The sequence below is a fragment of the Aulostomus chinensis genome, chromosome 7 (assembly GCF_037954235.1).
Source record: "Aulostomus chinensis isolate RoL2024-O1b breed Wild chromosome 7, RoL_Achi_v1.0, whole genome shotgun sequence".
In the NCBI taxonomy this organism is placed as follows: domain Eukaryota; kingdom Metazoa; phylum Chordata; class Actinopteri; order Syngnathiformes; family Aulostomidae; genus Aulostomus; species Aulostomus chinensis.
The window spans coordinates 2,140,972-2,153,229 of record NC_141326.1 but is presented as its reverse complement, the minus strand read 5'-3'; the positions used below and the strand labels follow the sequence as shown (position 1 = coordinate 2,153,229).

Sequence of the window (12,258 nt, the reverse complement as noted above, 5' to 3'; positions counted from 1 at the left end):
ACATTAATACACATTTTTTACAGTATAATACTCCATCAGAGGGATTTAGAGTAAATATATCCTGATCACACACTCAGACTAGCTCAGTGACTCATTTAGACATTGAACGCACAATTATTTTTGGGCTGGCTGAACATTCCGGGGCAGATTTTTAGTGTTTGACAGCGGCGACCATTTCTCAGTCGGAGATATCCATCAAGTTAACAGGCAGTCACACAATTAATTATTCAAATTGCTTGCAGTGTCGTGGCAGAAAGGGCAGCAGTAATTATGAGTCGATAACTTGTTGAAAAACGACATGACAAACTAAGCAGCAGACGTGCAGCTGAATCCCAGGAAACTTCTGGCTTTCTTTCCCTCCCGCCTTTTTTTTTCATTTCCTTTGTTTCATTTTGAGTAAAAGAGCTTAAGCAGGCTGCAGCAAGCTCTGCGCCCTCAGTTCCAGGTCTTGATCGTTAATGTGGGGCAGTGGCGCGTGTCTGTGTGTTTCCACGGCGAGGCTGGCGCCGCTAACCACACAGCAGCAACCCTATCCCATCCTTCTCAGCACATCATAAGACTAGAGACCATATGGTCTGATTAGACCACAGAATTAAGCCCTACACTGTCGAGGCAGAGAGAAAAAGATAGAAAGAAAGCTACGCACGTTCACTGGTCCCTGGGAGAGCTGACAGAAATTGGTAGCTGGATTGCACAAAGAGTAAAATCCCACACATGCTCACACACACCACAGACACATATGCCAGGATGGAGAGAACAAAAGACAGATCACAACACAAGCAGAAATAAATAGATTGGTATGTCCTCTTAAGGATTAGGACGTGTCCACGAGCCGCTGTGGCAGAGAGATTGTTTGATCATGCTACAGTGCACATTCTATCTGCTGAAGTTCTGTGCTCATGGACACAAAGCATCCGCTTTGTTCTGCAGTCAAATCACACGGTTTGTTCCTGTTCTGGCTGTTCCACTCACCGCCAGGCCGAGCAGCCTCAACTTCAGAAAACACAGGCGTGTCAACATGTTTGTGCCCGTGTTGCTGAAGTAGCGACTAGCTGTGTGCGGATTTGTGAGCGAGTGTGTGTTTGTGTGGCGATCACTGCTTTCTAAATCTAAAATAGCTTGAAAGCCTCACAAGCGTCTCCCCCCCCCCCCCCCCCCAAACATATCTGCCGCCCAGGCACAGCGAGGCTTCCACCACAGCCACACATGAACCTGCTGGTGTCGTTCAGGACATTTGGAGGAAAAAATCTCCAGCTGAAGGAAACACAGGTGAGGCTGCTAATGTCCCTGATGAATGAGCCAGGAAAAAACGGTAGCTGGTCGAAATGGTTTGTCTCTAAAGATCCTCACCTTCTTGAAATGACTGCCTGAGTCATGATTTTCTACCATTTTTTTTTTGCTTAAATCAACTCCTTATGATTGATATGACTCTTTATGTTTTCTCTCCAGTTTTTTGTGTTTTCTCAAAAACTTTAAAAAAAAAAAGACTTGTGTGTTTATGCTACGAAGGCGACCAATTAGATGTTGGTTTGTTGTGTTGTGTTCAGTGCCTTGAAAAATACTTCAAAATCAACAAGAGAAAAACTGCGCCCAATCACTCACTCACTCTCGCGTGCTACCTCGTCGTCTCCTCCACCTCCGTGCCCGTCCACACGCCAGCTGCTGTCACACAAACACGCTTGCTCCTCATCAAGCCTGAGCGGTACTACACGCCGCGGCTTCAATGACACACATAATCAGCCATCATCAGGCTGTGGTGGAGCTCTAGACCGTGTCTCCGTCTCCAGGGATTTATTAAACAAGTGAACAAGGAGATGGACATCATCTTTGAGCACATTTTCTAATCTCAGCCACAGCGCCCTCATCTTCCTCGCCATGGCTCTGATCACCAGACCGGAGGAAATTTTGGCAAAGTCCTTTTTTTCCGTCCTCATTCTACCATGTCAGTCATTATCATCTACAGCGCCTTTCACTGCTCAAATTGCTGTTGCACAGTTACTTCAGTTTGCACGCTGGGCTCCAGAGCAAACTTGACCGAGTGTCAACACGTCTCAACCTGGCCGGCCATGTGATCCTCCTTCTGCTGCATCACAAGTATCCTCGTCCACAGTTCACCCGCCAAGCTTGGGCGGCTGCCTCCTCCTGCGTGTTTATCAGTGCCTCCTCGGGCCACACAGAGAGGAGCTGCAGCCATTGTTAAGCTCACTTAATTGGACCTTTGGGTACAAAAGGTTGTGAAATTCAACTTCAATAGATAATAAATAAGCACAAGCATTGAATTCCCATGACATGTCCTGGCCCTGGCTCCAATTTTCCCTTGCTCATTGCAGCCTATAGGTGGGCTGCCTGTCGGAGGGGCTGATTCATTAGAGTGCTTAAGGACAGTTCTATCAGCCCCGCGACTCAATCACACACTTAGCCCTCTCCCAGTTTGTAAACTGTCAGCAACAGTCCGTCACAGCCTTTTCTGCAACGTATAAATTGTTGTTTAAAGTGATGTTTTGTCGCTGGAAGCAAAACAGCTCCTGGTTAATCAATAGCACAAAATCAATCCAGCTCTCAGGGGAAATGCCACAGAGAGGCTATCCAGCATGCAAAGGTTGAGACAAAACAAAAGTTTCAGATGGACGGGGGAGGTAATGGCAGGTGTCAGTGAAATGAACTCCACCGCGCTCACTGCAGATCATTCAGAGTTTAGGCAAGTTAGGCAATCACACGGCGCATGATAGGAGAACATTAAAATAGCAAAACACGCGTCTCGCGCTGCGATGAGGAGGTGGATTCAGTGAAACAAAGCCCTACCAGTGGTGCTCATTTATCACAGTTAGGCACCAGGTCACACAATGCATCGTGGGAATGAGTACCGTCGGAGGTCAGTAAGAGATTTACCTCACCACTCCTGCCTCCAGGTGAAGTCTGGAGTTGACAATGTCTGTGGTAATGGGCATCAATAATGCAGAGCCTTGGCCAGCAGGCTGCCACGGCTGTCGTCTCTGCTCGGTGCCACGCGGCGCTCACATCTGCCTGACACCTCACACACAAAGATGTGTAATTGATTATGTGAGGAGATTGTGGCGGCCTCCACGGTAATGAGACGTACGCGGTTCAAGCACACAGAAAGACACACATGAACACGCTCCCTCTCCATCCTCCACTTATCCTGACGCCACATCAGCTTCTACAGCCAGAAGACTGCGACTTGTTCTGGAGGGGCCGACGCAGCTCAGGAAGCTGATCAGACGTTGGCACATTTATGGAACACACCAACTTTGTAGGCAGTTTGCTTATCGTCCATCACCCCCACAACCAGACAAGAAGACCGAGCCCTCCTCTCCTCCGGGCTGCATCGGGGGCTGAGACCCACAGGGTCAGGCTGATTAGCTTAGCACAAAGAATGCTAGTGGTGGTTAGCATCGCTCCGTGTTGCCCTGTCAGCTCCTCAAACCTGCAGTTCAAATCCAGGGACAGTTACGAGTAGCAGTCGCTATTCTAGTCCTCAACTTGTGGTTTTTGTTTTGAGGTGCTGCGTCAAACTACTACCGCGAAAGTAGATCCGGCTATTTTTGATTCTAAAATCACAATATCCCACTAGTTTGGATTAGTATTCCGTCATGAATATTTCCCACTGCCCTACTTCTATTCATGCAGGTAAGGATCCTTTTGGAGAAACGGTATTTGATGGCTCCAGGCTGAGCTACATGTCCCATCCACGAGCACTGGCTGTGCTAACCTAACTAGCAGTCAGTGCACATCCAGAGCAGAGAAGGCTGAGTAGCCTCCACCCTCCTGTCCGGCTCCAGGGAGGTCGGCAAATAAGCACATTTTTCCAAAAGTTGGTTTGCTCCTTTCAGGGCAGTTTCTGTTACTGCAATTAAACTGTACCACTTGGTGTTTCCTTCCAAGATATATAAGAGTTTTAACAAAACAACAAAACAACAACAGCAGCAGCATGACATTGTTCAGCGGCTAAGCCAGACACGGAGGGGGTCAGGTGGATGAACAGGTCAGCAAAATGTCAGACTCCTGACAGTCAAGACTGCTGTTGGCTTCCTGATTCATCTCCCGTTTATTTATAGAGCCGCGGTTCTTAGCAGAAGTCGTCTGAGGGCAGGTATATAGAGCAGGTGTAGGTCCCCCGTGAGCGCAGCGGGAACACAACACAATGCAATATTCAGCGCGTTGCAGCATTAAAGTCATCGCTCCCATTATTCCAATACCTACGGTCCCACCACGTCACCGCGACTGGCTGCCACCTCGCAGCAGGTCTCGCCAGCAGCAGTCCATCTTCTCTGTCCTTCCTCCATCTTTGTCTGTCCCTGTCCTCTGTCTCTCTCTCCCTCCAGCAGGTCGAAGCAGACGTCCGTCCCCGTTGAGCCTGGCTCTGCTCCACTGGAGAGAGTCAGGGGAGAGCTGATGGTGGGTTTCTTTCTATACGCTGCTTCAAAGCACTGAAGGTGACAACCACAGCAGCAATTAGGGTTCAGGATCCTGGTTGAAGGACCCTTTGACACAACCTCGAGGGTGTGGGGGTCAAACCAGCAACACCTGGATCACTCGACAGCCCCCCTGAGCCGTGAGGTCAGGGGCCCAGCGGCTTGTGCTGTTGCCACTTCTTTGGGGACTTAAACTGGCTTCATCAAAATTAAGGAGAAGACAAATTACAGTCAAGATTCTGAGGAAAACTTTTCTCTGGATAATCTCATTATTAGGAGTCTTATATTCTTAAGTGTGAAGAATTAAAAGTGAAACCCTCTTTTTTAACCTTTAAGAAAGTTCAAAGTTCAAAGAGAGAAGAGTTGTAAGGCAGAGCCTGAGCCTGCAAATGCAATGTTTCCACCAGCAGGCCTGCCCCCCCCCCCATGTAAAAATAAATACATGAATGAATAAATAAATACTTCTGAGAAAGATGTAACTTACTGTTCATGCTGTGAGGCGGGGACGCTCTTTTCACCTGACGATGAGTTACTCCTGAGTGAGTCGTGCGGCCGAGGGTGACGTGAGGGAAGTGAGAGACCAGACGGACAAAGAGGTCGACTACAGAGGGCGTTTGAACAAACAAGGTGTTTGCTCTGACCCGCGGCGCCCTGCTCAGGTCAGACCTGGTCCTCCAGGGTAGTGGGTCTGAGCACCGCTGGCGTTGACTTTTATTTTTCATGTTCTTGCCACCGTTTTCATTTGTGTGTCTGTGTGATACCTTCTCTCGTCACTCTGCATCATTTGTGTTGCGTTTTGTGTGTGATTTTGAGAAATAAATGACTAGGAATTTGAAAAAGTAGAAGAAGTGTTAGACCCTGACAGACAGCGATAAGGGCCTCTGTGGTAGAAAGTATATGATAGAGTAAAGTATCGATTGTTTCTGCCTATGAGCAATATGTTGGTTTCTCTTTCTGTTATTGTACTACCGGTCACGGTATTGGCTTATTGATAAATCACCTCCCACTCCTCTGACCAATGAGAGACAGCTGTCGACTTGCAGGAGCAGCTTGAACTTTTTGGAACGCCTGTTGGACATGGAGGGAGACGCGGTGTCAGAACGTGATCCGCACCTTAACGTGGACGTACTAAAGTGAATCACTTGCTCCAGTTTGCTCTTTGGTTTCCGACTTTGCGCGGCGAGACAATAATCTTGCTTCTCGCTTCCTTTCCAAAGGGCACCTCGTACTTTTCCTCTCGCTGTCTCTTCATTTGCCCCCCGATGATACTCAGACAAACACTAGAGCACGGCACCCTTTTCACTGCTGTAAAGAACCTTATATTGGATCCTCCTGTATCCTGCAGCCGTCTCTGCACAACAGGCTGGAGTGCAAACAGCCCCCCCCCCCCCCGCAGCAGCAGCAGCAGCAGCAGCAGCAGCAGTCTCTCAGCTCCTCCAGTCTACTTACAACTACGTGTCACCACACCGACGCGCCATCAGGTGACTTTCTGCCTCTGATCTGGCTTCCCTTCATTCATTTTCAGCGATGCAGAGGTGGCGACACGCGCTCATCTCTCTGAAGATGAACGCAGACCAACTGTGACGCTTGTGGTTTAGCGTCAAGCTAAGCTCATACATGGCTGGCTCTTTCTGCACAATGATGAGAAGCACAACATCCTCATGAGTGCAGACACCTGTTTGTGAGTGCCTGGCGGGCAAAACATACCTTTGCAGCAAAGTATCGCTTTCAGTAAAGTAACAACTTCGTTTCGTCCCCATCAGACTGATCACACAAGAAGGATGCTCTCCCTCCATCATCCTCCCTCCCTGCCTGTCTCACTCCTCCACCTAAGCTCGGGGTCTTAAGTCTTCCTCGGTGACTGGGCTGTCAGCGCGACAGCGAGTCCTGACCTCTCGTTGCCCCTGCAACTTCCTTGGATCCAGTTTACATATCTCTTTCCTCCCTGCTCCTGTTCTCCATGTAATCTCAATTTAAAAAAAGCAAAACCACAACAACAACAACAACTAAACCAAGCTGTGACACACCCACACCGCCTCGCTCCAGCTCAGCATCACACCAGGACTGGAGACAAGAGAGGACTGGAGACAAGAGAGGACTGCAGCCAAGCGGCTTCCACACCTTTGCTTGATAAGGGAGAAGGAATCAAGGGCTGCGGGCGCGTTACAGGTTCACAGCGCGTCAGCAGAAGCAGCAAATCTGAGAATCTCTGCTGCAGGGAAACTGGATACTGAAAGGCTAATAACATTTTCCATACACACACACACACACACACACACACACACACACACACACACACACCATCAAACGTGCACATACTACATGAAACCACACAGATGCTCACAATCACACAGAAAATACACCATGGGCATTATTTTCCCCCTAAATTGAGTAAATGCAGACAGCTTTTTGCAAAATTGTTTTCTACTTAAACAAACGGCCCCACAGTCACAAATTACAAATAAAAATGAGATCGGGTCTCTTCTCAATTCATTTCACATCACGGGGGGAATATGCAAATGCCACGGGGAGGGAGGGGTGGAACGAGAAGGAAAGGCAAAATTGGATTAAAGACAGCATGAGGCGAGATGCTGACTGTGAGACAGGAAGAGAGAGGATGAAGGAGGGAGAGCAGAGGAAGGTTCCCTGACAAAACGGCCGAGTCGAGGTGATTACCACGAGCTGAAAGCTTCCTGCCCAGACACCTGAAAGAGAGGGGAAAACCGCCGTTGCATCTCCCCCCAATCCCGCTCTTCTCCTCCCAGCCCGTCAGACACCATAACAGATGCAGGTGTAAAGAAGAGGATTCTTTGGGTGGAACAACCCAAAGCAAAGAACTCCCCACCAATACAAATCCAAAGTGACGTCCTCTGTGGGCCAGCATAATCCTTTACAGGAAGAACTGAGGAGGTCCCTCGCTCCCTCTCCTCCAAACACCAGAACCAGTTTCTGTGAGTCATGAGTCATGGCCTACTTCCATAGCTTTTACCTTTTTTCTTATACAGCTGGTTTGATACACAGAGGCGATGTCAGAAAAATATCACTTGGCTCTTCTCTCCGAGGGTTGTACTGAATATAGTTTAGAAGGTAAATATTTTCCCAACGCTATCAAGGGAGCCAGACAAGGACAGAGGAGGGATTCTTTCACAGGGCCCTGAGCACCGCGGGCTCCTGCGACGCAAACGCAGCTGCCGCTGTCAAAGCCTGACAGAGGGTCCACGGACCCGCAACTACAGTAAATGACGCTCCGCACATCCACAAGTTATATAATCTAATTCTTTAGTCAAAGGAAGTTTTGAACAAGTGTAATTAAAAGAGCATAAATTAAGAACAAATGTTGTTTTTTGTAGGAGCATCGCTAATTCCTCATTCTGGAGCTGGAATGAACTAATAAGGGGCGTGACGAAGCACGGCGTTGTGATCACGACACAACCAGAGCGCCGCAGGAGCGACAGGGCATTCGGAGTCTTTCCAGGATTCAGCCTTCAAACCCTTTGGAGGTCATAGGTGGCGCTGTGGTGCAGCATGCTAGCAGACACAGTCACCAGAGCGCGCCAATCACAGGGATGACTCAAGTATAAGATGTGGATCTCGGCAGCAGCTGCCACAAAGCTTGAATTATGGTAAATTATTCCAACTGTATTCTCTAATTATGCTGTTGTGGTGTGTGTAGGCTTGTGTGAGCTTCCAGGCTTGGACAAAAAAACACGGCGATCAGAGGCAGCCGCCAAGGCGACGCTCGCCGCCCCGACTCACCTGTTACTGCGGCGCCACACCTGACAGGAGTCGATGTTTGTTCACAGGACTGAAGGCTGTGATGTCACAGGTTTCATGTTGGATGCACTTGAAGACACACAACCCTTTTACTTCTACGACACACGTCATGTGTTCAGCGGGCCCCGGTGGCCCCTACAGTACACAGATAATCAATTTATGGTCATGGCGAGGTGCTGGTGGAACATGTCTTTGCCCCCCCCCCCCACACACACACACACACACCAAGGAGCCCCTGTCTCTGACTCCAGTAGGACTAACCTGCTTGATTGACCTGGTGCGCTTGCTGCTCTGCCTACGTCACCCTACGTCACCGTCTGGTCTGCGAGGTGTTCTTACTGAGTGCGTCTCCTCTCAGGTGGTTTTACCTCCGAGGACGGAGCTCATAGGGCCGCCCGCCTGCAGGGTGACGGGATGATTTACCCGAGACGTCAAGCACAACTCCCGCGTCAACGGCGCTCCGCTGACGGCTGCGGGCTCGACAGCCCCGCCCCCGCAGGTGCATTAGCATGAGAAAAGCTCCCGCTGCGGGATTAGCGTCCCGCGCCCGCACCCGCCAGTTAATGAACACGTGCACCACCTGTTTGGTGAAAGCGTTCACCGGCTAATAAGAGCACGTCCTTCTCATGTCACCCCCCCCCCCCCCCCCGCACTGTCACGACCACGTGAGGGTTCTTGAAATCATCCAGGAGAGCGAACAGTAGCCAGGAAACAACGCACGCGCGAGCCTGCAGGCTGGAGGAGAGAGAGCTGGGGGGGGCGGGGGGGGGGGGGAAGTCTGAGGCCTCGTGCTGTTGTGCTAAAGGGTTCCTCTTATTTAGTCCACGTCTTCCGTGGGTGGGGGCGGGGTGCGTTTGGCGGGCTTCACGGGGCTGAGCACGCGGGCCTTGTTATTGTAACTGGGATCAGTTTGAGTCCGACCACGCAGTCTCACGCACAAACACCCGCAGAGACAGACGCGCGCACAAAGCGTCTCCCTCCCCCCCTTTGTGCGCTCACTCTTTTATTTGTGAGATGAATGCAAGCGAGCCCACGTGCGACGGTGGGAGGCAAATTCACGTGAGAGATTAGTTTAAATCTCTAAAAATAAAAAATAAAATCAGCTGAAATGGACTCTCGACAGCCCCGCGTGAGAGGAGCGGGGAGGAGGCGAGCGGGAGGCCGCGTCCTCCCAGGCTCCCGTCAGGGTCCGCCCGCGAGCCGCGTGGCGCCTCTGATCAGAGGAGTTTCCTAGGTGTGTGTGGGGGGGGAGGGGGGGATCCGAATGTCTGCCAGGCTCGAGCGGCTCATTTCTGTCACGCATCCGCGAAGAGAAGAAAAGAAAGTCGGAGATGTGCGTGGTTCTGCTCTGAACCGCCGCTCAATCAGGCGCGCAACGACAGCCTGGAAGCTCTGACGGTCGGCGATTCATGAGAGGCATCAACTCCTCCCGCGCCGCGCCAGCCCCCCCACCCCCCCACCCCCAGGTGTTTGCCTTTCTTCACCCTGTTTTCAAGACCGAAGTCTAACTTGTACAGAAGCTCCGGGATCTCATCTCCCTTTCCACCTTTTCCTTCCCGAGCTGGAGAGGTTGCTTGACTGTGGCGGCGCTACTTCAAATCCCCGGGACGAGAGAGTGAATGAGAGGAGGATTAGAGGGGTAATGCCAGTAGATGAGAGGGAGAGGGCCGCGGTGGTTTGCCACTCTGCGAGGATTAGCTCAGAAAACAACTTCACCCTCGCAAACGACGTCAATCACGGACACAATTCAAGCGTTTGACGAACGCTCGTGTGTACAAAACTCGCCTGCTCCCCGCCTCCCTCTTACACTTATTGATTCCTGCACCATACAGGGAACAAACTGGTGAATATTTATGGATGGAGGGGGTGGAGGGATGGATGGAGGGGGTGGACCAGTGGACCAGCACACCTGTGGAGTCTCTGCTGCAGCTGCACGGTGATGGACGCATCAGGCCTGCTGAGAGGCTCCATTCATGCAGAGTGAAGAGCCCAGAGGGCGGCAGGGCTTCACCATGTGTGTACCATTAAAACAGGGCACAGTGCAAAAAATTCCCATAGAGTGGAGTGTGTGTGTGTGTGTGTGTGTGTGTGTGTGTGTGTGTGTGTGTGTGTGTGTGTGTGTGTGTGTGTGTGTGATGTCCTACACACCTCGTTTATCCTGGATCTTGACCGTGAGCTCCAGTGAGGGCTCTGCCTCCCTGTCCAGCCCTCTGGTGATGGTGATGTCTCCGCTGTCGCGCCCCACGGTGACCGGCGAGCTCTCGGGGTCCGGGTAGATCAACTCATACGTGGCTGACTGGAACCTGGTGGGACTCAGGCTCGTGATGACCGAGCCGATGCTGGCGTCTTCAGACACGTTGAGGGAGAGCAGGGTGGCGGGCTCCAGCAACGCCCTGGGCGCGCGTCCTGCCCTCCCTGACCCCGCCGCACCGGCTGCCGCCCACCTTTGGGGGACGATGGTCACCGCTACGCCTTTGCTGGTGAGCGGGGGCCACCCGCGGTCCCTGGCAAAGACGCGGAAGCTGACCACAGAGGGAAGCCCCAGGATGGAGTCCACCAGCAGAACTTCGCCTGTCTTGGGAACCACGTAGAAGCTGCCGTTTCTGGGGACTGAGACGTACGTCAACTCGGCGTTCTTGCCGCTGTCCGCGTCCACGGCCGCCAGCCGGTGGACCACCCTCCGGAGGGCTGCTGTGTCGTTCAAAGTTATGTGAACCGCGTCTGCACTCCCAAAAGTGGGCTGGTGGTCGTTGGTGTCCAGAACGTCCACTTTTACCGACGCAACCTCGGAGACGACCGACTCACAGCACAGACCGACACTCAGCCGGTAGTCCGAGCGGACCTCCCGGTCCAAGACCCGGGAAGTTCGAAGCAAGATATTCCCCCGCTTGTGGTGGGCGAAGGCACGGAAATCCTCGCTGCCGTTCCCGTAGAGTTTGAAGTGCATCCCCGAGGCTGGGCACCGTTCCTGCGCGTTGATGCGTCTCAGCGGAACGCTGAGCCCGTTCACCCTGGCCGCGGCCGGCGAGTTCTCAAATACGTGCCCGTGAAAGAAAGGCAGCCGCTCCGGTGTCTGGTATCCAGCGGCCGGTATCAAGAGGCAGCACAGGCCCAGTAAAACACCCAGAACCATGTTGGTGGAAAGTTGTGCAGCTGCCGCCGAGCGACCCGGGGGAGGGAGGAGGGTGGGACGGTGTGGGATCCTTAGAAAAGACAAGAGACTGACGTGTCCCTCATAGCTCTCATGGAAAGGGGGGGGGGGGGTGTCATCCATCCAAGACAGCCCGCTCAACTTCAAGCCTCCTCATCCTGGGGGAGCGTCTCCCGGCTCCAGGCAGCACGACTGGCGCTCCACCACGCTGCAGGCAGCTGGCCGCATTCGTACCCAGCGTTCAGCACCGGAGCACCGGACAGCGCCAGGCAGAGGGTCGGGGGCGTGGCGGCGCACGGGGAGGGAGCTCCGCGGTCAGCCCCACCCCCCCGTGTTATGGTCAAGAGGGTCTCCGCCTGTGCAGGCGCTCCAAACGCCTCCCGTCTGCCACGAATAATCAAGTAATCTCGAGACGTGAGGATCCGTCTGGTACCACTCAAGCTGGCTGGACGGTAGGGCGTTCTGAAATCCTTCTCCCAGCCGGAACCGAACCCGCGACCTTCCCACCTCCTCCCGAATCACATGGCCGCTACTGCTCCGGCTTACAGATCGAACCACAAAGGAGACATCTGTAGAGTGGTAATGTGGCGTGTTACTGCCTGAGACGCCAGCGAGGAGTTTCCAAGTTGAGCTGCATGCAGGGGCGGATGGAGGCTGTTAGGAGGGCGGAGAAACAACAGGGGCACCTCCTGCCACCACCACCCCCTCCCAGCGGGGCGGGGCTTCACCTGGAGGCCCCCTGAGGGAAGCTCATGGTTGTCCTGCACACATCCTCATGCTGACAGGGGCACCCTGCACCACTTTTATCAACCCCTTCCTTCAGGGAGCATTTTGAGGATGGTGGATGGGGGGATGGGAGGGCGGAGAAGGAGATGATTCATGATGACACCTTTCTCCATT

The 12,258-nt window shown here is 52.5% G+C and overlaps 1 protein-coding gene across 1 annotated transcript in view; it reads right to left on the bottom strand.

The window, feature by feature from the left end:
- LOC147258181 (neural-cadherin-like) overlaps nucleotides 1-11,630 on the bottom strand; it is a 105,485-nt gene extending 93,855 nt beyond the window's left edge. The window contains exon 1 of the mRNA XM_086208113.1: nucleotides 10,356-11,630. Coding sequence (XP_086064239.1) covers nucleotides 10,356-11,481 — 1,126 coding nt within the window. The 5' untranslated portion in view covers nucleotides 11,482-11,630. The remainder of the gene's footprint in view (nucleotides 1-10,355) is intronic.
- Nucleotides 11,631-12,258: the final 628 nt, after the last annotated feature.